Below are 23,901 nucleotides of genomic sequence, written 5' to 3'. Positions count from 1 at the left end.
ACATCACATGGGAACATAACTCGACAAAACATATACTATACACATACACACACACACACACACGCACACCAGAAAAAAAAGAAAAGAAAAGAAAAGAAAAACACCAGGCTTGAGCAAGCAGGCTGCCTGAACCAGGCTACCCACACCACCTCCTCATCCATTCTTCTTGGCTGCCCTGCTAAGGTCCTGGGTCTGCTGCTCTGCTGACGCCGGCGGCGGGTTCGTCCGGATCCCCCCGCCTGACGGATCCGACCCACGATCTGTCTGGCACGCGCCCCCGGACAACATACGATCTCCGCAAGCACCATCTCCCGACCGATCCCGACCATGGCGTTACTGGGCCTCTCGCTGATTTTTGGAGCCGTCGTCCTGTTTTGCATGAAGAAACCGGCCTGGCTCTTGTCGCTCTTTGCGGGCACTGCGCCACCGGCCATCGAGCCACCGCCGGCCAAGCAGACCCAGAGGCCTGACGACCACCACGATGACGACGATGACAACAACAACAACAAGAACAACAACACCGCTGCCACCGCCGCCGCCGGCCATGTTCCTCTCCCAGAAATCCGTCACCAAGACCCGGACCCGAGCCCTTCGAGCCCGAGCCCGCGCCTCTCGGAAGATGGCCAATCCACGCCCAAGGCGTCCGTAACCCCGCGCGACCCGGCGTCGCCGGTCCCTGTTCCGGCCTTCTCGCTCTCCCCCGCCGATAGCACCACCACCACCACCTCCTCCTCCTCCTCCTCATCATCATCATCCCCCTCCGCGAGCACCCTCATGCCCCCTCCCCCGCGCCCGCCAGCCCTCCGCCCAACCTCAACTCCAACCTCAACCGCAACCTCAACCTCCTCTTCCTCCCCGGCAAGCACCCTCCGCAACCGCAGCCCCAACCCCCTCCCCGCGCGCGGACCAGGCTGTTCCACCCTCGCCCCGCCCCCCACCGCGACCGCCACCCACCTCAACACCCCCAACAACACCTCCCGGTCCTCGTCGTCGTTGTCGTCGTCGTCGTCGCGCAGCATCGTCCTCAAGCCCGGCCACTCCCCCCTGGACTGGGCGCGCCTCACCGCCTCCCCGACCGCCGATCTCCGCGGCCTTGGCCCCGGCGCCCCCTACCTGCGCGTCACGCCCAGCATGCTCAAGCGCATGACCGGCCGCCGCGGCAAGGACGCCTGGACGGCGCTCGGAGGCAAGGTGTACAACATCACGCCGTACCTGCCGTTTCACCCCGGCGGGGAGCCGGAGCTGCTCCGCGCCGCCGGCAGAGACGGAACCCGGCTGTTTGCCGAGGTGCATCCGTGGGTGAACTGGGAGGGCATGCTGGCGGCGTGCCTGGTGGGGATCTACGTGCCGGAGGAGGATGGCGAGGGCGGGGACATGGAGGCGATGGACTGATGTCCAGTCCTGTTTATTTTTTTATTTTTTTGGTGTTTAGGTGCTGGCATAAAGCATGCATAGATGGGCGAGCAATCGCGCCCCCCCGGTCCCCCACAGAGACACAGGCGTACATACATGCTATACCTCAGCCAGGTTGGAAGGTCTGCTTTGCGTAGGTCGTGATGGCCTGTTGGATATACCCATGATACCCGATACATAGAACAAACGACGAACGAACCAACAAGCACTGGGCAAGTGGAATGGACATCATCAATTAGAACTATACAAAGGCTGGCAAGCCAGCCCCTCCTTCAGCAAGGTTCATGCAACCATGACTATGCCCCTCTCCCATCACCTTCGCCTCCCGAACCGGAACTTCAGCTCATCATCGCTATCGCTCTCGTCATCGCTCGGCGGCTTGAATTCCATCCTCGCCTTCTTCGCCGCCGGTTCCCGGCTCAGCGATCCCGATGCAGCGGACCGCTTGCTCGACAACGTTTCCAGGCTCGGGAACTGCAGCTGTGACTGGCTCTGCGTCTGCGTCTGCGTCTGCGACCTCAGCTTCTGCGAGTTGGCCTTCTCCGCGGCCTTCGCCGCCCGGCTCCTCGACGGCTCCGTCTCAGGCACCACGCTGCTCTCCGCCTCGGGCATGGCGCTGAGCTCGCTCGGCTCCTCCTCGTCGCTGCTGTCGAGGACCAAGACGTTCCGCCGCGTCGTTGCGGGAGCCCGGGGCCGCGTCGGCTCCGTCTCCTTTTCCTTCCCCTTTCCTTGGGGCATGTTGCGCTGGTGCGACGCCTCCGTCGCCTGCGTCTGCGAGCCCTGCTGGCTGTCTTTTCTGCGCCGGCTGCCGCTGTCATCCTCGAGCCAGTAGTCGTCGCCAATGCCATACTCCTTCGGCTTGGCTTCCTCCAAGGGGATGATGATGCGAGGCTGCTGGCGTCCGGCAGGCTCCCCTTGCTTGCGGAAGCGCTTGAAGTTCTTCCGCCCGTTCCATCGGGGGTCCCAGCGGCCATCGGCAATGTCGTGGTCGCGCGTGCGAGCGGCCGCTCCGGGCTGGGGCAGCCGTACCTCGCACTCCTCGATGATGTGCAGAGCCCGGATGGCCGCGTAGTCGATGCCGTCGTCGGGGACTTCCTCGAGCTCCTTGCGCTCGGCGGCCGCGAGCGCCTCGGCTTCCTCGCGCTGCCGCCGGGCAAGCTCCAGGATGTCGCTTTCTTCTTTTCCCTTCTTCTCTTTGCCTTGTCTTTGGCCACGCTTCGGCTTGTCCTGAGGGGAGTCCTCGGCCATTTCTTCGTCCTCGTCCGGCTGCGGGGCAGGCTTGGGCTCAGGAGATGCAGGAGCAGGTGCTTGATCCGCCGCAGTCCGCCTTCGTTTGGGGGCTCCCACTCGAGGGGCAATTTCGTCGATAAACGCCGAGGGGTCGTCGTCCGGGAGGGGGGATAGCTGGCGTTTCCGCCATGGAGTTCGAGCAGGGGACGCGGCCCCCATCTCGTCTTCCAAGGGATCGTTCCATTCTTGTGCCTGCGTCACGAAGAGACTATCCTGAGAAGCTGCGGCGGCAACTTGGGGTGGCTCCGGCTCCGGTGCGGCAGTCTCGATCGCGGGTTCGGGTTCTCGTTCTGGTTCTGGTTCTGGAGCCGACTCCTCCGCGTCGTCAAAGTCGAAACCTTTAAAGCGACTCCGTCCTCCCCTTCGGGGCCGACTGATTCGCGCAGGCGGGGCAGGCGACTTTTCTGCGGCTGGCTCAGCAGCCTCTGCAGGCTTTGGCGCCGGCTGGTCGACATCCATGCGACCTCTCGAGTCGGCTCCGTTTTCCCGCCCGGGGGTAACGTCTGTTGATGGTTGACTGGCTTCTGGCAGAGGGCGGCGAAGCATGGACGCATCGCAATCCAAGATCGCCTCAAGGAACTCGCGCTGGTCAATGGGCCGATGATCAAGCCTCGTGGCAAACGCGGTCAGAAACTGAGCATACCACTCAAAGTCCTCGGTCTTTGGCGTGTATCGGACAACGACCACGCCTTTTCCCTCGCTGCCGTCCTCGAACGACCCAAGCCCCTTCTCCCCAGCGACGCCTTTGACGTATCGAACAAAGTCATCGACTTCCGTCTCCCCTGGCACGACCTCCTTGAGCAGAGCCTTGCCCTTGCCAGCCGCAATGGCAGGGAACAGGTTCTCATACTGCTTCCGGTCGTAGAAAACGAACGTGTACCCATCAAACACCTCTTGCCGACGCTCATCAGGTTCGTAAGCCTCGCGCTGGCGCTCGATCGGCTCCTCGCCGCGAGGCGGTAGGTGATCAATAGGATTCGGCCAAGCAGCGTCGAAATCCTCCTCCAAGGCGCTGCTCGCGCCCTCCCCGGCATTCTCGGGAACCGTCGCAGCCTCCACGATGGCGTTGATGAAGCTGTCCGTCACGATGTACTTGCCGTTGATAAGGGCCTTGAGACCCTTTGACGTGTTGCGCTTCTTGGAGACGACATGGGTCGTGTCGCGTTCGTAATCGGCCGAGTACTTGATGTCGAGCTGCTCCAGACTGTCACGAAGTCGGGCCCATGGATCTGCACGAAGCTCCTTGGAGGTGAAGGAGAAGCTGAGCACGACGGGTTGCCATCGGATGCTGGAAGTTGCATGGTCAGCAAGTGGAAACGTAGTAACTCAAGGCAGCGGCAATCGCCATCATACATAACCGGCTCCTTGCACAGGCCCAGCCTAACCTCGTTTATATCATGTGATAGCGTGGTTGTTTGCCCGCGTATCTGGACGCCGTTTAGGAGGGTTCCCTTTTTGGATTCGAGGTCCTCGATGGTGACGGTGGATCGTGAGCGGATGTTGCGCTGCAAACGCGGGTGTCAATGGCAAGTCCGATGCGATGCGCCACGTCTCCCGTGGATTCTGCACATACCCCGCCACCTTCGGGAACATCATCCACGCGAATGGTGAGATGCTTTCTCGAGACGGTCTTGTCGGAGATGACGAGTTGGCCGGCTGGTGCGGGAAGCGAATGTCAGCGTTTGGGGGGGTGGGAACGGTCGAGGGGACGAGTGTCAGCGGAGCTGGCCCATACGTTCGGCGACGGTTCGTCCAAAGAGGTAGAGTTTCCCTGGTCGCAGCCAGAGCTTTCGGCCTAACCCCATGTCAGTCGACGCAGTCGGGAGGTGGATGGCTTCGAGCATCGTCGGGGGAACCACGAACCGTCAAACAGCTCGCTCTCGAGAAGCCACATGGCTCGAACCTGAGTCCAATCCGGGCAGCGCGTTGCACATTCATTGACTGCCCAAGGACGTGGTGGATGGAATGGCGCAGCCTTCTCGAGACAGCCTCGGGAACGTCGCGATGTGGAGAATGGAAGGCAGCCGGTGCGCAAATCCCCTTCATCCACACAAACACGTCATGGGCGCGAGAGCACGTGACCTCTTACAATGGCGTTCGCAACTCAAAGGCATTTCATTTTCAATCCCTGCGGCAGTTGCGCCACAGCATGACAAGGTGCATGTAACAACCCTTCATACGTCTCCAACCCCGTTGAGTTCCTTCCCGCAATATTACCGCGGCACCAGCCTCGGATTGATCAGCCTCATCTCCGCCATGTGCTCGCGCCACACCTCAAACGGATCCCGAGCCGTCCATGGCGAGGTGGCATCCGCCCGGTGCTGCTGAACCCCATACAAATACGGCTTCTCATCAGCATGGCAGTCCGTCTCCTGCTCCTCGGGCAGCTTGCCGTGAAGGATGTACTCTCTGGCGATCGTCTCGGTGCAGTTGGACGTGTCACGCATCGAATGCCCATACCCATGATGAACAACAAGACGGGCATTTCGCCCCATCTCCTGCAACAGCCGCCTCCCGTTCCGTAACGGCGTCGCCGGGTCGTACGTCTCGGCAACGAGCAGCACCGGATTCCGCAGCGCATGGTTCAAATCGCCGCGGTACACCCCCACCGGATCAGGCCAGTGCTCCAAAAAGTGCCGGCACGGCAACACCGTGTACAGGCGTGAGTTGCCCGCGATCCACGACGTATTTGCCATCTTCTCCCACACGTCCAGCCACCAGCCCAAGCCGTCCGGCTCGGACGCGTCGTATTGGTCGGCGCAAATGACCAGCAAGCCCTGCTCGTGGTCGGAGCCGCGCGGGGGCGTCAGCGGACACGGCGCCTGGGGATCGTGCCACCAGAGGGATCCGTCGAGGATGCTGGCGGCGGGACCGGGGTTGCCGGCCTCCAGCTCGGCTAAAACGCTGGCGATCAGCGGCCAGGTCGACGGGTTGTACATGGCGCCGTAGAGGATGTCGACAAGGGCGGAATATGTCACCAACGTTGGCCCGCGGAAATCGTGGTACGCGGGGATCGGGCGGTCAGCGAGTTGGCTGAGCAGCCCCTCCATGCGCTTCTCGAGATCCTCAAGCGTGGGAGCGGCGCCGCTGGCCACGGGTTTGGCGAGCTCGCAGCGCTGCGGTCCGGCGCTGATGCACTCACCCAGGAATCCGTCTCGCCAGGCGTCAGTGCCGTTATCCAGGGCGGTCCAGCCGAACCCGCCCCACAAGCGGTGGTCTCGCACGTACTCGGTGCCGTCCAGGATGAGCCTCCCCACGCTATCCGGGAACAGCGCAGCATACGTCTGCCCGATGCCCGTGCCGTAGCTGACCAGGTAGCCCGTCAGCTCGTCCTCGCCGAGGGCTAGGCGGATCTGCTCGAGGTCGTGCGCCACGAGACCCGTCCCGAGGTAACGGCCCAGATCGCCGTGGCGTTCCCAACACGCGCGCATGATGGCGGCATTCATGGCGTCGGCAATCTCGAGCTGCCCCCGCCGGTCGGCCGCCACGCGGCGGTGTAGCGATGTGGGCACAAGCCAGCGGTCGCGGGTGGCATCGCGAGGGAAACACGCAACGCGGGGGAGCGAGGCGTTGACGCCGCGCGGGTCCCAGCCGAAGACGTCAAACCTGCCGGCGCTGAACCGCCGCGAGATGGCTTCGGCTGAACGCCACGCGTAGTAGGTGCCGCTGCCGCCCGGTCCGCCGGGGTTGATGACGATGGTCCTCTCGCTCTTGCGGCCAGCCGGGGAGTTCGCACCCCCTCCAGCCTTGGCCAGTCCAGACACCTGGTACTTGGTCACGGCGAGCCTTGCAATGCGAATCTCGGAGTCGTTGGCGTAGTCAAGGGGCACATCCAAGTATCCGCACAGGTAGATGCCCCGTCCGGCATACGAATCCATGGAAGCGGCCGCCGTGGCCTCGGTGCCCTCCGGTTCCTGGGCGCTACCCCAGCTCCAGCGGTCCGGGTCGGGGTCGAAGCGGGCAGCCCATGTCTGCTCGGCCGCTTGGTCGTCCAGGGGAGGCAGCACGGTCTCTCCGGTGCAAGGGAGAAAACGAAAGGGGTCACCTGGCACCGGGAACTTGCCGTACGGCGAAGTGCCATCTGCAGGTGCAGCATGAGACGTGACGCGTCCGACGGTGCTGGAAAGCGAGTCAACCGGGATGCCTGGCCGTAAGGAGGGCATGATTGCGAGCAAGATCAGCGTCGAGAAGGCCGTTCCGGCGGCAACCCAGCCGGTTCGCCAACCGCGGGCTGGCGGCGGCGCCGGAGGGCTCGGTCTATGGATTGGGTTGCCCATCAGGGCGGCCGTCTTGGTCTTGAAAGAGACGATAGAGCCCGTTCCAGAGACAGTGTCCGGCTCGAAGCCGCGGGGTGCGTTGTCTTGGCGGCGCCATGGCCCTGCCAGCCACACGGGGCGCGGAGGGAAGGGATGTTTCCTGCTGCCGTGGCTGTGGTTGTGAACTGTCGCCGACAAGCTCGAGTCCATGCTTCGCACCATAGACTCTCACCACCAAGGGAATGGTCTGCACAACGCCCCCATCACGACACCCCACCACGCCGGGTCGTGACCCATCTATATCCCCCGCCTGGTCTGCCGTGCCCTCCTCAGACTCCGCGCCGGACGTCCCACATGAGGCGTACAGCCGGAGAGGCGGCACTTCTGTGATGCTGTCAGCGTCTTGCAGATGTCCAGGGGCACTGCATGCTGATGATGGCAGGTCTCATGGCGCACCCGTCTGTCCGTTGAACAGGCTAATTGCGCAGGGGACATGATGACATCCTCGACCTCGGCATTTGTTTGTTATGAGCGCAGGGCCGGCTACACACAGGCTGTCAGCCGTGCGCCATAGTTCCCGAGAAAAGAGACACATGTGCCGGATCCCAAAAAACGGCGTTCAAAACGCATTGTTGATGGGGCTGTTGCCAGGCTGTTTCCTTCCGACATCATCTTACTCTTGTAGACAGGATTCCGGCATGGGGTTCATTGCACATCCGTTCCGTGAGGACCTCCCCAGAATGCCACCTTAGGGAAATGTACCCCGAGTTCCCCTGCTGGACAACATGATCAGATGGTTCAACAGCGATGCGTGGCCCTGAAAGAACTACACAGCAGAGATGGTCTGGATGCTTGGCGGGGATGAACGACGTTCGACGCCGGTCCCACTCGGCATCGGAGAGGGTGATGACGTCACGATCCCTCAAACCCAACCCGCACAGTTCTTTCACTCCGTATGCTGGCAGGACCTGGGATTTTCTCTACACGTGGTTAAGAAACATGGTTTTTCGAGCAAGCAAAGGCTGGGATATCCCAAGACACGCTCGATAGGCTGTCTCAGTCAAGCTGGAGTGATGCGTGGTTGTCAGGCTCGGGATTGGGCCCAAGCTGCTGGCACACACGTCATTCGCTCCGGCACCAAATACGAAACCCAACGGTAGCACGAGGTGTTCATCTGGGTATAAAATACAAGAAACGGACGTGGAGTCTTTAGCTCTGTCGTTCGCTTGAAACCCGCTTCTCGTTACTATATCATCGTTCACGTTATCCTGTGGCTCAGCCTTCTAGACTCTCCCGCCTTGCCTGACGTTCAACAGTATAGCTACCGATTTCGATACGCTCTTGGAAACCACCAACAACCCAAAAATGGAGCGCTTCCTCCCCATAGTGAAGGTCGTCACGGCGGTCTTTCTTATCATAGAGTTAGGCCTGACAGCCTACGGTATGAACTCAACCGCCCATCATCCCCCCCACGACCAGCGAAAAGCTAACCCTCACCTAGTCGTCAGCCCATGGCGCAGCGCCCCTAGCAGCCCGTCATTCATGCTCTTCAATTCCGTCTGGTCGCTGCTTGTCATCGGATACCTCTTCCTGGTGCCGCTCTTCTTTGCAAGCCTCTTCCACGGCCTCGCCGCCCTCGTGCTCGAGATTATCACGATGATCTTCTGGTTCGCCGGCTCCATCGCCCTGGCCGCCTTTATTGGGGACGCGGTTTGCGGCGGCAGCTCGTGGTGCGGCTCAGCCAAGGCGGCCACGGCGTTTGGCTTCTTCCTCTGGGCGCTGTTTACCTTTTTCGTCGCGATCGACACGATGGCGTGGCTCCGCAACCGCAACACCGCCCCGTCAAAACCCGCACCTCCTGTTGCCTCTGTGGCTCCTGTCGGCGTGTAGAGGTGCTAGGCTTAAACGGGAGGCAGAGTCGGGGTGGGATAACAAAGGCTTCTTTTAATCAGGAGGAACGCGCTGCGGAGGATACAGAGCCTACGATGTGTGCCGATATTGGGAGACTGGAAACGGAATTGACGATGCTCTGGAGCATAGTGGAAGGATCTTACCCCATTCCCTATCATATCGCAGGGGAGCATGCTTTCAGGTACCTGGGGGTTACTTGTATGGCAACCTATGCCTCTTTTCCGTAGTGATATCTCCAGTTTCCGTTCGAAGGCATCCCCAGGTGGTGTTAAAAAGAGGTCCCAGGAGCGCGAAAGCTCACCTCCCAGCTCTACTCTCGCACCGGTCAAGTCGTGGTTTGACAGCCACAGAAGCTCACTGCGAGGGGTTTTCCCGTTGACGAGCTGCAGAGGACCAAGGTGTGGTGATGCCATGGTTTGACGATACAACCACGGAAGCCGATGCATCTCTGGTTGATCGCTCGAAGATTGGATGTCCGCTCACCAAGAGATGTCTGCTTGCTCACCCAGACAGTATCTACCTTGCATATAGATACTTGCTCACCTGAAGAAGACCGCATTCACCCCGCAATGACTAAAAATCCCCGCGGGGCCATCACGTACCATTCTGCCAATCTTGCACTTTCATAACGATCGTCGTGGCTGTCTAAACAGATCTTGTGGCAGGGAGATTGGCGAGTTCTGTTGCTCTCAGCTGGCATGCACTCTCTGCACCAGAACTGCCAGCACGTGGGATGGCTAGGGTGAAGCGCATGGCCCCAAAGGTACGGCTGTTGGAATTGACAAGTCATCGAGCGAGGCATGGTCATAGAGCTAACGCGCACATCTCCATCACTAGGTTCCGCCGCAGAACAACTCAGAGGACGCCCAAAAGTCGGGCCTGCAAGCGCTAGCAGGGCGCTCGGCGCTTTGCTGGCGCTCCCAAAGACGCCCAGAGGGTGACGGAAGGTGAGCATATCGGCTGCGTTAGGCATGGCGAAGATGCACTTGATAGCGGAGCGATGAATGAGCCTCAAGAGGACGGAGAGGGGGGGGGGGGGGGCGCCAATAGAAGGTCAAGCCGAACGAGAAAGGGAGCGACAGAAAACGGGTGGTTGACTGGGCTCATTCTCAGGATCGAAAAGTGTTCCCCCACAAGGGTGGAGGTCAGCGAGACGTCGGGTTGTGCTACAGCACATTGCTGGCTGCGCAGGGAGAGATGCAATGAACCTTGGGAGGCTGCAGCTGCAGCATGTAAGATCTCGAAGGCGGGACCTTGATGGCGATCGCCTGGAGACGCATGGTCACCAATTAAGAAGGCGGTGAGAGTGCGCTGCCAGCCAGGCCCACCTTCTTCACTGGCAGCCAGGTGCCACAAATTTGGAACATTTTAGGGTTGGTTCTTGGCACACCAGAATTTCCCAGCAAAAAGCTCCCCCCACCCGCCAAAACGTCGAACCCGATCTCCGAATTGCTCGACCCGAGTCCCGACGACAACAATTCCCGTTCGACGACCCCCCCAGACGAGACAATCGCAATAATGGCTGATCGGGGAACTGGCGCCCGCGGTGGCGGCTTTGCTGCTCGTGGTGGTGAGCGTGGTGGTGACCGCGGCCGTGGCCGTGGCCCTCGCCGTGGTGGCCGTCGCGGCGGCAAGAGCGAGGAGAAGGAGTGGCAGCCCGTCACCAAGCTGGGCCGTCTCGTCAAGGCCGGCAAGATCAAGAGCATGGAGGAGATCTACCTCCACTCGCTCCCGATCAAGGAGTACCAGATCGTCGACTATTTCCTGCCGAAGCTCAAGGATGAGGTCATGAAGGTGCGCACCATCAAACAACGCCAGGAGGGGGCTGGATTGGGACGGGTTCTTTTTTTTCAGCCTCTAGAGTTCTGACCATGCGATTGCCCCGAAACAGATCAAGCCCGTCCAGAAGCAGACCCGTGCCGGTCAGCGCACCCGCTTCAAGGCCATCGTCATCATTGGCGACTCGGAGGGCCACGTCGGTCTCGGCATCAAGACCTCCAAGGAAGTCGCCACGGCCATCCGCGCCGCCATCATCATCGCTAAGCTCAGCGTTGTCCCCGTCCGCCGCGGCTACTGGGGTGCCAACCTCGGTCTCCCTCACTCTCTGCCCACCAAGGAGAGCGGCAAGTGCGGTTCCGTCACCGTCCGCGTACGTGGCCCCGGAAGCGAGATCTGGCATAGGAAGGGAAAACGCGTGCTAACACGACGCTCTCCAGCTTATCCCCGCTCCCCGTGGTACCTCCCTCGTCGCCTCCCCCGCTGTCAAGCGTTTCCTCCAGCTCGCCGGTATCGAGGACGCCTACACCTCGTCGTCCGGCTCGACCAAGACGCTCGAGAACACCCTCAAGGCCACTTTCGCGGCCGTTTCCAACACCTACGGCTTCCTCACCCCCAACCTGTGGAAGGAGACCAAGCTCATCAGGAGCCCTCTGGAGGAGTATGCGGACACCCTGCGGGACGGCAAGCGGTATGCTCACTAAGGTGCTGGTACTGGGATGAGAGAGGAAGGGGAGCGCAGTCGGTGGTAGGAAAGGGTTGTGCTTCGGGGCGTCTGTGGATTTGGACTTTACATGGGCTCCGGCAAGGGCATAGATTGAGGCTGTCTTATGGACTTAGCAAGGACCGGCCTGAATCAATTTCACGAATCATGGACGACGCCCGGGTGCGGTTGAGTGCTCTATTGGGCGGATACTGCTGTCAAAATTGAGGTGCCTTGCAGTGATGACGATTTCGTTGTTGGTCGGTAGGTTGACGAACTCCTCCACACAGGACTCGAATGGATGGCTTGGTTGGCTCTGCAGCGGCCGGGTTTCGCGGTCGTACCAGTCAAGACCTGTCCCAGATACGGCCGTCAGCTCAGATCTTGTTGTGACCTGTCTCCGGGATTCACAAGGAGTGCGATGTATTCTAATGATCTGTGGTATTCCCGGAGATAAGGCACCCGGGGGGGTGTCGAACCCAGCCTGGACAATGCGGTGTCCAAGTGTGATGTCTCACGGTCGTGTACCTATGTAACCGGGTGTCTACCATCGATGCTTACCGGGATATATATACGTCCAGTCATACAAACGCCGTTTTGTCCGCCGTTTTGTGCCGGATCGTTGGACATCCTCAACGGGGAGCCACTGTTGCCAACCCAAGGGATGAGCCCGAGCTATATACTGCACTCCGCCTTTCAGTCCCAACAGTCTTCAACGATCGGTCTGTCGTTGATGCTGAGCAAAGCTGATACTCTAAGCTATCCTGGGGCCGCTGCTGCCAAAGTTCATGCGATGCCAGTGATGCCCATGTCTCGTCCCGGAGGAGGGTCTTGAGCATGGTCGACGTCTTGTCACGAGAATAGTCAACATCCCATAGTCCTGAGAAGGAAATTATTGCAGGCCATGAAGGCATTCAAGAGGTGGCATTCCTGATGACGACTCATCTGACCATATAGTACTTCGAAGAGGTCCTCACCCTCGTTTCCTTTCCATAGGGGCACTGTTTGCTCGACTTTGGGTGAGGCAGGCTGTCTCGAGAGCCGGCGGGACAAGACATGTTGGTCCATGTTTTCGCGATTCATGAATTTTGCCAATGGGGTTGAAACAAACCCGAGGTTCTCGCACACCAAAGAGTGATTGCAATGGCAATGATGGACGTCTCGAATGGACCCCGGCCGGAGCAGCGTCTTGCCTTCTCGTTCACTGGCGAGAAACGGCAAGCCGTCCACCCGGCTCTACCTGAGAGGCATAGACAGTCTGTTTCCCGCGAAGCCGGGTGATCCGACACTTGAACGGTGGCTGTCGACTGTAGAGCTTAGGCTCGAAAGTCAATCCTCACAGGATACGGACTCCATTCTCTCATTGTTGACGAGGTTCCTCAACGTACATAGACAGAGCTAACCGGCATGCTCCAGCACCGCGGCACGCAATACTGCGTCCCCGTGATGCGAGCTACATACTGCATACCGCCACCCTGCAAACGATCAGAGCATCTGCCTCTGCTGCAAAGCATGTTTTGTCAGCTGAGGCTCCCTCGTGGGATGTCGATCGGCACTTTGCCGAGCCTGGAGAAGGCATACGTCTCCGGCAATGGCTCGGACATCACGAATCAGCCTCCTTGCAGTCTCATCAGACCATATGTGGACATTCTTGTGTCGTGAATCGCAACGGACGATGGTTGACAGCTTGCCCAGTCAGGCTTAGTTAGGCGGCGAAGACCTGTTAAGCCCCGAATGGTTAGGGGAGTCTCCAGGCGGTTCGTTAGTCGACATCATCGACATGCCGAGGTTGGAGGAACGAACACGAGTTACGGTACCCAGCCTTGTGCCATTGTCGCAACTCGAGCACACTCTTGGTGGTTGCATCCTCGCGCTTCGCCCTCGGCTTCAAACAAGACGCCGGCGCCCTCTGGCGGGAGAGCCGTAGTTACCTGTAGGTCACGGTGGCCACGCACGAGGCATGGTCTTGGCTCTGCTTCGGTCTGGAGAGACAGCCGGGAGACCAATCAACGGTCGAATGAGAGGTCGAAACCGGCTGCCAGGTGCTAACGCGCAGGGCCGGAACCTGCACCCGCCTCGTTCGGTGGCCCAAGGGAGGGACACCTAGGTACCTGAGCCTTGATACATCCGACAAAGGCTGCGGCCGTCGATCAGCGGCAAGCCTTTCAGCTTCCGGTTGTCCATGGCATTCGGTTAAGCCACGTTGTCGACATGACTCCTGTACTTACATCGCAGTGGTCGACAGGAAAGCGGGATGAAAGTCGCCCACGAATCTCATCCTGCTCAAGTGTCTACCGTGGCAGGTCAAGTTCCATGTTTCCGGCGTTAGCACGATGCCCGGCAACGGCTTTGGAGCTAGCATCAGCCCGCCTATGCAGAGCCGGAAGTACCTAGCAACTGGATGATCCCTTCAAGGACCCAAGCCAGGCGATGATGTCCTGGTCTCTTGGCTCTAGGTGCTTGCTTGGTTCCTCTATAGTAGAACGCTTCCCGCGGTGGCCAGGGTTGCCGCGGCTTCTCCCCTGGCACTAAGCCCTTTAGCGTCTTGGATGCTGCTCGTTGACCAGACCTTTCCTTGGCGTCATGGCTCTTGGCATGTTTTTCCAACCTCATCTCAACACTCATCGCCGAGATGAGTCGCCAGGCTCTCTTGAGCCTCGACAGCTACCCCGGAGCTGCCTGGATCAGCAACTCTTGATGTGTTCAAGGACCACTCAAAGTTGGACGCCAAGGGTGGTCGTACATTACGTGTTAGAAGCCGCCGTCTGGTTGTCCGGTACCGTCGATTGTGAAGCACCGGCCCGAGTTGGTTCGAGCCGCCCTACGCGGTAGCGGATGTGGTTCATGACCACATCACCAGTATCTCCACGAACGATATGAATAGTAACGCATCAGCTGTTGGATTCATGGTTCCCTGGTGTCCACTATCGCTCGAATCGAACGTTAACCACCAAACAAACACAGATGGTGGTGTTTCCCCCGCAACAATGTGGATGCCATGGCGGTCTCCATCTCAACGATGGATATCCACTGCCTCCACCATGCCCTATTCACGAGCTCTTTTGCCTTTGTCCAAGTTCACCAACTAGTGGCTTCCTTTGAGCCGGTACCTGGGGGGCCCTCGACTACCTATCCTCCTCCCCCCTGATGTTGGGTCGATCCTGGTACGAAACATTGTGTCCGTTTTCGGACCTCCTTGACGATCGCCCTCGAGACATCAACAAGGCCGGTGGTGGAGGACATAGTTGAGCATTGCCAATGCCAAAACGACACATACATACATGTAGTTTTGACCACTCATTTATCCACACACACACACACACACATACACATCATCCAAACAAGCCCCCGGGTCGTTCCCACGTTCTTTTCAGCCAGGCCGCCAGACTCCCCTGACTAGGTGTTCCTGCAAGCCAATGATCAATGTATGCCACGTTCTTACTATCGTCCGACCAACTTTTATTCAACACACCCGCTCCAGCTGCCGTACCATTATTCAGCGTGGTCCACTGTCGAACTGCCGGTCAAAGCAACGAGTTCCTGTTCTCCGAGAGACTCCGCCACGGACACGCCTTGATCCACCCATCTCCAGCTTCCAGCACCAGGATGACGGAGCCGCCGGTGGAGAACTATGTCATTCCCGTTGACATGCTCGTTGGGCTCTCTCTCCAATGGCAAGGCGCGCCGATCCGGCGCGTGGCTGATCATGGACCCTCTCCATGCCAGCTTCCTTGGCGGACATTCACCTGCCCTCTCCCATTTCTCCAGCTCCCGCCACTCTCCCCCCACAATCCTCCGATGCCGCCCCACATGCACCAGCTACTCTGGCTGTTGGTTCATGAAGAAACTTCCCGTATCTCCGGCAAGTTGACTATCCACAAAAACCTTGTCCATGACCCTATCCACACCCTCCTGGCCTGTTTGCGGGGTCTGGGGTGGCTCCGTTGCTGAGATGAACACCAGCGGCGAACCCCCCGGATTTCCTCGAGCCTGCGTGCCCCTGTGGTCGCCCCGGCACGATGTTTTGTCTGGGTGGCAACTACAGGGCTCGTGGTTCTTTGCGCACAAGTGGTGTAGTCCACCAAGGCCAAAATCCCCCCAGCCGTTGGGTCTATATGAAGCCCATCATCACCCTCTCGTCGTGTTGACTGCCGCTTCTCGTCTTGATCCCCCAAGCGAAGCGCATTGGTTGCCCAATTGACCCGAGGACTCAACAAGCCGCTCGTGTTTTCACCCATCTCAACATCCCCATGCATCCCGCGTCGGATAGGTACACACACACCACAACGACAATGGCCGACAGGGAGACCATCAGCACGGGTCCGACCGAGAAGGACTTTACCAGCAACAACCAAGGCCAGGCGCATAGCAGCCATCACAATCATCACAATGCCTTTTACAAGAGTCTCGACATGCGCAACCCCTATGCCGATCTGCACCATGACAACGAGCCTCGCCTGCCGGCCTTCGGCGGTGAGTTCCAGCCCGGTCTCTGGCGGCCTGTCGAGGGACGCAAGTTCGCCAATCCGGCGCCGCTCGGCCTCTGCGCTTTCGCCCTGACCACGTTCGTGCTCTCGTGCATCAACCTGGGCGTGAGGGACATCACCGCGCCGAACGTGGTCGTCCCGCTGGCGTTTGGGTATGGCGGTCTTGTGCAGCTGCTTGCTGGCATGTGGTATGTTATTCTTCACACCCACTCACCCCCCTCCCCCCCCGGTCCCCATGTCCTTCCCCTGGCTTACACGACTCCCAGGGAAATGGCCGTCGGCAACACCTTTGGTGCCACAGCCCTCTCGTCCTACGGCGGCTTCTGGATCGCCTGGGCCCTCCTGCTCACCCCCCACTGGAACATCATGGGCGAGGGCGGCCCCTACCACAACGCGGCGAGCGAGGCGGTTGACCCGCTCATGGCCGAGTCGGTGCTGGGCCTGTTCCTGATGGGCTGGTTCATTTTCACCACCATCTTGCTTCTGTGCACGCTCCGCTCCACCGTCATGTTCTTCCTGCTCTTCTTCACGCTCGACATGGCCTTCCTCATGCTTGCCTGCAGCCATTTCGCCGCCAACAACGGCGCTGCCGTGTCGGCTAAGAAGCTCACCCAGGCCGGCGGTGGTTTTGGCATCGTCGCGGCGTTTTTGGCCTGGTACAACGCGTTTGCCGGTATTGCCGATAGCGGGTATGTTGAGAGCCCTAGCCGGGATGCTGGCAGATCGGATCGGCTAACACAACCTGCAGTAACTCGTTCTTCCTCATTCCCGTCTTTCACTTCCCGTGGTCGGAGAAGGGCCGCGAGGCGCGCCGCGCCAGCAAGACCGCCCAGAGCTCTTCGACCGCCGCCTAGAAGGAAATTGTGTGTGGATATATGGTTCATGGCATCAGTGGCGTTTACAGGTCATCATGTGTTTCGGGTTCAAATTGAGCGACTGCTTGGTATTCGGGGTCATTGGTCTAGATTAGGTCTATTCCTTGTATACATTCATGGGCATGAGAACAAGAAGAAATTCGCATTGCGGCTGTGTTTTTGTGTACGCGGTGAAAACTGCGAGAAAACGATACCTGCTCAACAGAGGGCTGTTGATGCATCGGGAGTGACCTAGAGGCCCAAGGTGCTCAAGACACCAGCTTGAGGTCGGAATGGTCACTCGAGTAAAGAAACAAACATGACAAGATGATGAAGGAGACGTGGAATCGAGGCTACCTCTGGAACAAGCTACTTGTTCCAGCCCCCCCAAAGAGTTGGCGGTTCTCCCCTGAGCGTGGAACATGATCCAACAAGGCAGCATGAGACACCCTTTCGCAGAGCTCCCCGTCTCTTGGGCCTTCTCGGACACACGCCAAGTTCAAAATCCGAGAGATGTTCAACGGGCGCATGGAACACGACCAGGAGACAACCTGGCATCAACAAGGTATCCCCCGAGCTTCCCCAGGCATCCCCAGGTGCCTAAAAGAGAGGAGCCTGAGGAGTACACTCCAGATTTCCCCGGACTTCTCCGCGACGGTGGATTCATTGCTACGCTCACAAATCCGGGGTTCTGGATCCCCCCTAGGCCCTCGGTTGTTGACAAGTTGCGTCATCCATCCATCCATCGGAGAGGCATGGCAGCTCCCTACACAATATCCGTTTCCCCGGATCGCACCGCCAATCAAGGATCATGCTCGATGCCGCGTTATTGCCATATTCCAAGGATGGTCCCGCCAGCTTTCGTATATTGAAGTCATCGTACATATCCTGTTCGGCTGCGGCGAGAACGGCTCAACGAACAACACCGGATCAATCCTACACCTCGGGAGCTGGGAGCCGGGCGTGGAGACGCAGCGTTCCCAAGAGCTCGGGCCGAGCCGATTTGCTAAGGCACAATGATTCATGCTCGTTGCAACACACGTGACGCCAAGGCATTCTCTTCAGCGCAACCAGGTCTTGGCGCGGTACCCATTCAGACCTCCTCCCTCTTGTGTTTGGGACCATTGCACATTCGTGAGCCGTGTTCTCCAGGCTGGATTTCGTCACATCGGGTCTTCTTTGATGTTGCAGGAAAGCCAAGGGGAGGGGGGGCAGCATCTTAAAGGTAACCTCCGCGTGAGCTCATCCCGGCAACCTCAGGAAACTTGTGGTACCAGCCAGGCACGGGCCGTTTCCATACCGTTCGACAAGCTGCCAACATCACCTGATCGTCATTACGACGGGAGAGTTGGTATACTGGGCCGGCCGCATCTATCATCAACTAGAAGATTCCCGCGAAGCTCCGTCTTGTCAAAACCCTCTCTTCCTTGATCTGTCGTTCAAATACAATACACCGAAGAAGAAAAAAAAAGTAGACTCCATTTACCTGGCCCTGAGGTTTCGTTGTTCCGTCCCGAACTTCGAAACTGAAGCTTTGTCTCATTCATGACAAGGCGCCGCATCCTTTCCATTGTGTTCCTGAGCATTGTGCTGATCCCCATCACGGCTATCTTGTACCACCGCCTCGTTGCAGCTATCTCTTCCCTCGGGAAATCGTCCATCGCCCACATGGCGACCCCCAGCTCGCCCCCGGTCATCGTGGTCGGCGCCGGCCTGGCTGGCCTCTCGGCCGCCTACTCGGCCCTCCAGGCGGGTGCGCCGGCCGTCCGCCTCCTGGAGCGCGCCCCAAAGCCCGGGGGCAACAGCATCAAGGCCTCCTCAGGCATCAATGGCGCCCCCACGCGCTTCCAAAACGCCGCCAAGCACGGCGTCGACGAGAGCTTCTGGGACGATACGGTGCGGTCGGCGGGCACGCGACTCCACGCTTCCTCCGTCGCCGAAGCTGTCCGAAGCCACCGCCAGGGCCTCATTTCAACCCTGACGGGCCGCTCCGCATCCGCCATCGACTTCCTGGTCGACCTGGGCGTCGACCTGAGCGTCGTGGCCCAGCTCGGCGGCCATTCCAAGCCCCGCACCCACCGCGGCGCTGGCAAGACCCCGCCGGGCGCCGCCATCATCACCACCCTCCTGAACAAGCTCAAGGAGCAGCACGCCGACCGCTTCGAGCTCCTCACCGGCGCGGAGGTCACCAAGCTCATCACCGAAGAGGAACGCGTCACGGGCGTCGAATACCGCACCACCACCGCCACCACCACCACCACCACCACCGACGCAGCCGCCAACGCCACAACCACAACCACAACCACCCACACCCTCCACGGCCCCGTCGTTTTCACCACGGGCGGTTTCGGCGGCGACACCCACGGCCTCCTCGCCAAGTACCGGCCCGACCTGGCGGGGCTGCCGTCCACCAACGACCCGCGCCCGGGCGCTCACTCGCTCCTCTCGGCCGCGGGCGCGCGCCTCGTCGACATGGAGAGCGTGCAGATCCACCCGACGGGGTTCGTGGACCCTGCCAGCCCGGGCGCGCGGGTCAAGTTCCTCGCGGCCGAGCTGCTGCGCGGCGAGGGCGGCGTGCTGCTGCACAAGGGCAAGAGGTTCGTGAACGAGCTGGAGACGAGGGAGAGGGTGAGCGAGGAGGTCATGAAGCTGCCCTCGCTCGAGGAAGGGGGGCTGCGGCAGTGGGACGTGCAGATGGTGCTCGATCCGGGCGCGGCCGAGGCCGCGGCGGGGCACGTCGGGTTCTACCTATGGAAGGGGCTGCTGCGCAAGACGAAGGTCAAGGACCTGGACGAGACGACGCGGCAGACGCTGCTCGAGTACGCCGCGGTTGTGCGCGGCGAAACCAAGGACCCGTTCGGCCGCGTCGCGTTTGGGCGCTGGAAGCTCGGCCTCGAGGGCGGGACCGGGCCCGAGGAGGACGCAGAGGTGTGCATCGGCCGCGTTACGCCCATCGTGCACTTCACCATGGGCGGCGCCGTCTTCAACGAGAGGGCACAGGTGTTGGCGTCGGAGATGGGAGATGAGGAGAAACCCATCCCGGGCCTGTGGGCGGCGGGCGAGATCACGGGAGGGATTCACGGCGATAATCGCCTGGGCGGTTCATCGCTGCTTGAGTGCGTTGTGTTTGGGCGGATCGCCGGCGAGCAGGCGGCAAACGCCGCGCTGGAGAGGGGAAAGCTTGGTTAATACCTAGGCTAGTGTACAGTATAAGCAGTCGCCTTGTGACATCACGACATCTTCATCAGCGATGAACATATCAACCACAGATGCCGTGCTTCAAGCCGCCTTATCTCTTTGGTCCGCTGCTGCTGCTCTTGCGTTGCATCCCACGGCTCGGCACGATCCCGGCTCCCGGAAAATCAAAAGACAGAGCTCCGGGTGGGGAAAAAAAGAGGCGACATCAAGGAGGTGGAAAAAGTTGATGACAAGAGTGGGATTCGAACCCACGCCCTTTCGGACCACGGAACCCTGTTGGAAGGTTGGGATTAAGGGTAAACCTTAACGTGGCGCCTTAGACCGCTCGGCCATCTTGCCTAATCGCTTGTTGGAGAGCGGGAACGTAGAGATGCCATATCACAACAGAGCGCTCCCCAGGTCGAGAAGAGGAGTGAATAGCGAAACCCCCCTCCCCTCCCCCCAAACCGGGCACCCCCAACAACCGAGCTGCCTTGACAAATTTGCAGAATCACGATTGCTCGTGATGCAATCATCCTCAAGCATCTGGAGACCAAGTTCACGTGGGTTATGCGTTAGATATGGAATTATGTACTATGTCATTACCCAGCCATTTATGCCCCTCCAAAACCTCGAGTCAAAATTTCCGTGATATCACACCCGGGCGCAAACCCCAGGTTCGTCATGAACTGAGCGTCCGCATCCACCGCATCCACGCCCTCGATGGACGCGAGGTCATCCAGGAGCGCATCAAAGTCCGGGGTGGTCCCAAACGCCGAAGGCGAAATGATGGACCCCGACGACGGGTGGCTGCGATGCATCCCCGTCATTGTTGGCCCCGTCAAACTACCGCCGGGCATCGGCGGCGCGGTAGGCGGTCCAGCTTGCCGCATGTGCGTCTCGCTTCCCGCAATCATGCCCGCTGCAGGGTCGTCAGGAAAGATATACGCCCCAGCCATGGTGGGTGCCACAAAGGAATCGTATGCTCGGCTAGGGTCCGGCGCTTCGTGGCGGGGCGTCGTGCTTGGTTGCCTGCTGAAAAACGACGACACGTTGGGCGTCGGGAAACGGATGACGGGGCTCTGGAAAGGCGATGTCCGCGCAGGCGAGGCCAGCTGGCCTTGGGATGGGTGGAGAGAGGAGGATATGGAGGGGGACCTCCCGATCCCGGACGAGTTCCTGTCTCCCAGCTGCCACGGAGCAGAGTAGGAAGACACCAGCACGCCCACGCGGCGCCGGTTGTTTTCGCTGCAGCGGAGCAGGAACTCGTCGTTTGCCAGAGACGCGACGGCAACGTGAATGATCGGCGGCATCCCATGCCGGCCGAACTGCCGCTGAAAGCTGTCCAACGTGTCTTGGAGCGAGAGAAGGGGTGCCTCGGAGCAGGGCTCGGCGAGCGCGCTGGCCCAGAGATACATGGCTCGAACAAGGTATGGGGTCGGGGCTGATATGCCCCCGCAGGTCTGCGAGGTGACAAACTCGCCGAAAGGCGAGCTGGGGCCTGCCGCCTGCTGCAGCCGACTGACGAGCCCATCCAGCTTTTCGGGCAGCAGGCTCCGTCGATCCAGCGATACCTCTCTGGAGACGGCTTGCACGATGGAATAAAGCGCGTTGAAGGTGCTCGAGCAGAAGGCTGGGCTTCGAGACGCGCGAGAGCTGGCCGCGCTGCCGACGCCGAATCCGTCGCAGGCGGTCCACGGCTCCCACTGGTCCGGACCGTTCTCCGAAGCAAGCGGCAGGGCGTCGAGGTGTTCGGGCCGAAGGTGGGATGGCCGGCGGCGCACGATCGAGAGCGTTGCATCCACGATGAAGCAAGCCATCCAGGTCAGATTCGTCGTCTGTCCGGGTTTCGGCAGGGCGCTCTGGCTAGCATCGAGGTCGAAGAGAATGCGGATGGCAGAGCCGATCAGCAACCCGGCCCCTGAGAGCTTGCCTTGGGCAAGGTTCACCAAGCTAAGAAGCGCCAACGCCCTGGCGTGGTTGATCTGGAACGGCCCATCCTCTGCGGGGATGAGGCCGCGAGCGATGCTGTAGATGTGGCTCGGCGAAGAAGCCGATGCATTGGCGTGGCCGTCCGAGAGACGCTTCGAGCCTGCGGCATCCTGACAAGACGCCAGCGCCAGCGCCGCCCAAAGCTCTGCGTGAACCGCGCTCGAAGCGTCGAGGGGGTCAACGGCGAGGCCGTTGTCGGGATAGAGGTACGAGGCCTGGAAGAGGGCCTGTTTTTCAAGGATCGGCAGCCACGAATGGGTATAGGAAAAGTATACGTCAAGCAAGCGCCAGTGATCGGCAGGAAGCTTGAGCCGGCGCGGCCCCCCGTGAGACGGCTGGAGCACGCCCTCCGGCTGTGTTAGCCCTGGTGTATTATACTCGGCCGAGCCATCGTTCGGGGTGGGAGGCGGGCATTGGGATAACGTCGAGGAGGCAGCGACGGCGTCTTTTTGCGAGGGAGCGCCTGCGTCCAACGCGGCAGCGTTGGGAAGGCCGTCTGCACGAGCTGCGTGGTCGACGTCGCTCGCGTCGGCCAAAGGCGAGGTGTCGTCCAGGCCGGGCGAAGGGAGCGCTTCGCCAGAGAGGATGCGCTCGATCACGGTGTGAGCGCGGCTCTGCCTCCACCTCTTCTGCAAGCGATCGGCCTCGCCCGGGTCTTTTCCCGTCAACACCAGATGCCCCTGGCTCCGCTCGCGAGCAAGGTGGGCGGTGAGAACGTCTTCGCTGCCGGATACCTTCTCGAAGATGCACCCCAGCGCCAGCTCCAGGGTGCGGATGTAGCCGGTCTGGACGCCCCGCTTCTTGGGGCTCACCTCGTAGGTGCAGGGGCGGTTTTGGGCGACGCAGGGATGGCACTCGGGTTGCTTGCCGTCGCATCTCTCACGTGCCGCCCGACATTGGTCGCAGGCTCTCGACACCCGTTGGCGCTTGACGGGTGCCTGCGGCTGTCCCGGCGGGGGCAGGCTTGGTGGGGGGTCGGAGGGAGCGTCATGGGTGTCGCCGGTTGTTTCGGTCTCGGTCAACCTCCGTTTCGAAGGCATAGCGATGGTGACGGACGCGTCGAATGACTGACTCGCGTGAGCTCATCCGGAACGGGACGCCGATATCCCATGTCCACCAGGCCGGACAAAAGACCCGGCCAGAGGCCGCTCCGGGACCTTCTGGATGCGCCGCGGTGGGCCTTGCGGCAGCGTGCAGAGAGGCGCTGCGGCGCGGGACCGCTTTGACGGGCTTCGAGGGCCGTTCGACTGACGTGTTAAGAACAGCGGAGGTCCAACATGCGATACCCCGTGCGACACCGACTTCGGATGGATGGATCCGGTACAATGCGTGGACGTTTAGGATCAATCAAGGCCCAAGAGCAGGTGGGTTGAATCAGGGCGGATGGGATGCTTACCTGACCTCGGTGTGCAATCGCGCCGAGCCTGGTGGCTTGTTCGTCCCGTCCCCCGTCAATTGACGAGTCAGCCCAGGGCGGTGAAAGGCTTGGGAACCGGCGCGGAGGGCGGAAAAGCGCTTTGACGGGTGGGTAGGGGTTGAAGAAGGCCCGTGGCTAAATAATCTTCCGCGCATCCCCCTGGTTTCCGCCTCCCTGTTTCCTTTCCGCGCGTAGGCGGCCTGTGGATGCCCGCGCGGCTCTCAACCCCCCGGAGGTTTCAGCCGATTTGACAGCGCATCTCCCGAAGGTTCATGGATGGAGATTGGGCTCTGCTCCTGAGTTCTGCCAGGCCGGTTTGGAGAGTCTGTGTTGTTGGATTTCGAGACCCCGGTCAGGACCCGACGGACCCTTCCTCCTCCTCGTTGTTGTTGTTGTTGTTGTTGTTGTCGTCGTCGTCCTCCTCGTCCTCCTCCTCCTCCTCCTCCTCCTCCTCCTCCTTCGGTGACGCTTGACCCGGCGCTAAGCCCCCCTGCCTTCTCGCTGCCGGCTCCTCTTATCCCCGTGCCACTTACCTACCTACCGCCGATGCCCCGCCATTCGCCCATCTCAGGTCTGGTGTCTCTCTTGGCGATTCCATCATGATACTGCCTGTCGTTGCGGGTGT

General features: G+C 60.4%; 8 protein-coding genes and 1 non-coding gene across 9 annotated transcripts; 5 read left to right on the top strand and 4 right to left on the bottom strand.

The window, feature by feature from the left end:
- Positions 1-327: 327 nt before the first annotated feature.
- VTJ83DRAFT_3047 (uncharacterized protein) lies at positions 328-1,392 on the top strand (the record flags this gene model as incomplete). The annotated part of the gene is made up of 1 exon (XM_071009385.1): positions 328-1,392. The coding sequence occupies one exon, from the start codon at positions 328-330 to the stop codon at positions 1,390-1,392; it is 1,065 nt and encodes a 354-aa protein (XP_070866928.1).
- A 333-nt stretch (positions 1,393-1,725) lies between these two features.
- Positions 1,726-4,597, bottom strand: VTJ83DRAFT_3046 (uncharacterized protein; the record flags this gene model as incomplete). The annotated part of the gene is made up of 5 exons (XM_071009384.1): positions 1,726-3,991; positions 4,057-4,208; positions 4,277-4,359; positions 4,439-4,498; positions 4,567-4,597. 5 exons carry the CDS (start codon positions 4,595-4,597, stop codon positions 1,726-1,728), a joined length of 2,592 nt encoding a protein of 863 aa, XP_070866927.1.
- A 319-nt stretch (positions 4,598-4,916) lies between these two features.
- On the bottom strand, positions 4,917-7,181 carry VTJ83DRAFT_3045 (uncharacterized protein; the record flags this gene model as incomplete). The annotated part of the gene is made up of 1 exon (XM_071009383.1): positions 4,917-7,181. One exon carries the CDS (start codon positions 7,179-7,181, stop codon positions 4,917-4,919), a length of 2,265 nt encoding a protein of 754 aa, XP_070866926.1.
- Positions 7,182-8,324: 1,143 nt separating this feature from the next.
- Positions 8,325-8,849, top strand: VTJ83DRAFT_3044 (uncharacterized protein; the record flags this gene model as incomplete). Its single annotated transcript, XM_071009382.1, has 2 exons — positions 8,325-8,400; positions 8,461-8,849. The coding sequence occupies 2 exons, from the start codon at positions 8,325-8,327 to the stop codon at positions 8,847-8,849; spliced, it is 465 nt and encodes a 154-aa protein (XP_070866925.1).
- Positions 8,850-10,388: 1,539 nt separating this feature from the next.
- On the top strand, positions 10,389-11,350 carry VTJ83DRAFT_3043 (40S ribosomal protein uS5; the record flags this gene model as incomplete). Its single annotated transcript, XM_071009381.1, has 3 exons — positions 10,389-10,664; positions 10,762-11,019; positions 11,087-11,350. The coding sequence occupies 3 exons, from the start codon at positions 10,389-10,391 to the stop codon at positions 11,348-11,350; spliced, it is 798 nt and encodes a 265-aa protein (XP_070866924.1).
- A 4,249-nt stretch (positions 11,351-15,599) lies between these two features.
- On the top strand, positions 15,600-16,690 carry VTJ83DRAFT_3042 (uncharacterized protein; the record flags this gene model as incomplete). Its single annotated transcript, XM_071009380.1, has 3 exons — positions 15,600-16,024; positions 16,103-16,525; positions 16,585-16,690. 3 exons carry the CDS (start codon positions 15,600-15,602, stop codon positions 16,688-16,690), a joined length of 954 nt encoding a protein of 317 aa, XP_070866923.1.
- A 1,545-nt stretch (positions 16,691-18,235) lies between these two features.
- Positions 18,236-19,879, top strand: VTJ83DRAFT_3041 (uncharacterized protein; the record flags this gene model as incomplete). The annotated part of the gene is made up of 1 exon (XM_071009379.1): positions 18,236-19,879. One exon carries the CDS (start codon positions 18,236-18,238, stop codon positions 19,877-19,879), a length of 1,644 nt encoding a protein of 547 aa, XP_070866922.1.
- A 236-nt stretch (positions 19,880-20,115) lies between these two features.
- On the bottom strand, positions 20,116-20,227 carry VTJ83DRAFT_t56. The gene has a single exon. It is a non-coding gene; the product is annotated as a tRNA-Leu (tRNA).
- Positions 20,228-20,481: 254 nt separating this feature from the next.
- Positions 20,482-22,899, bottom strand: VTJ83DRAFT_3040 (uncharacterized protein; the record flags this gene model as incomplete). Its single annotated transcript, XM_071009378.1, has 1 exon — positions 20,482-22,899. One exon carries the CDS (start codon positions 22,897-22,899, stop codon positions 20,482-20,484), a length of 2,418 nt encoding a protein of 805 aa, XP_070866921.1.
- Positions 22,900-23,901: the final 1,002 nt, after the last annotated feature.

Source organism: Remersonia thermophila, chromosome 3, assembly GCF_042764415.1.
Source record: "Remersonia thermophila strain ATCC 22073 chromosome 3, whole genome shotgun sequence".
In the NCBI taxonomy this organism is placed as follows: Eukaryota; Fungi; Ascomycota; class Sordariomycetes; order Sordariales; family Chaetomiaceae; genus Remersonia; species Remersonia thermophila.
This window is presented reverse-complemented; position numbering and strand designations above follow the sequence as displayed.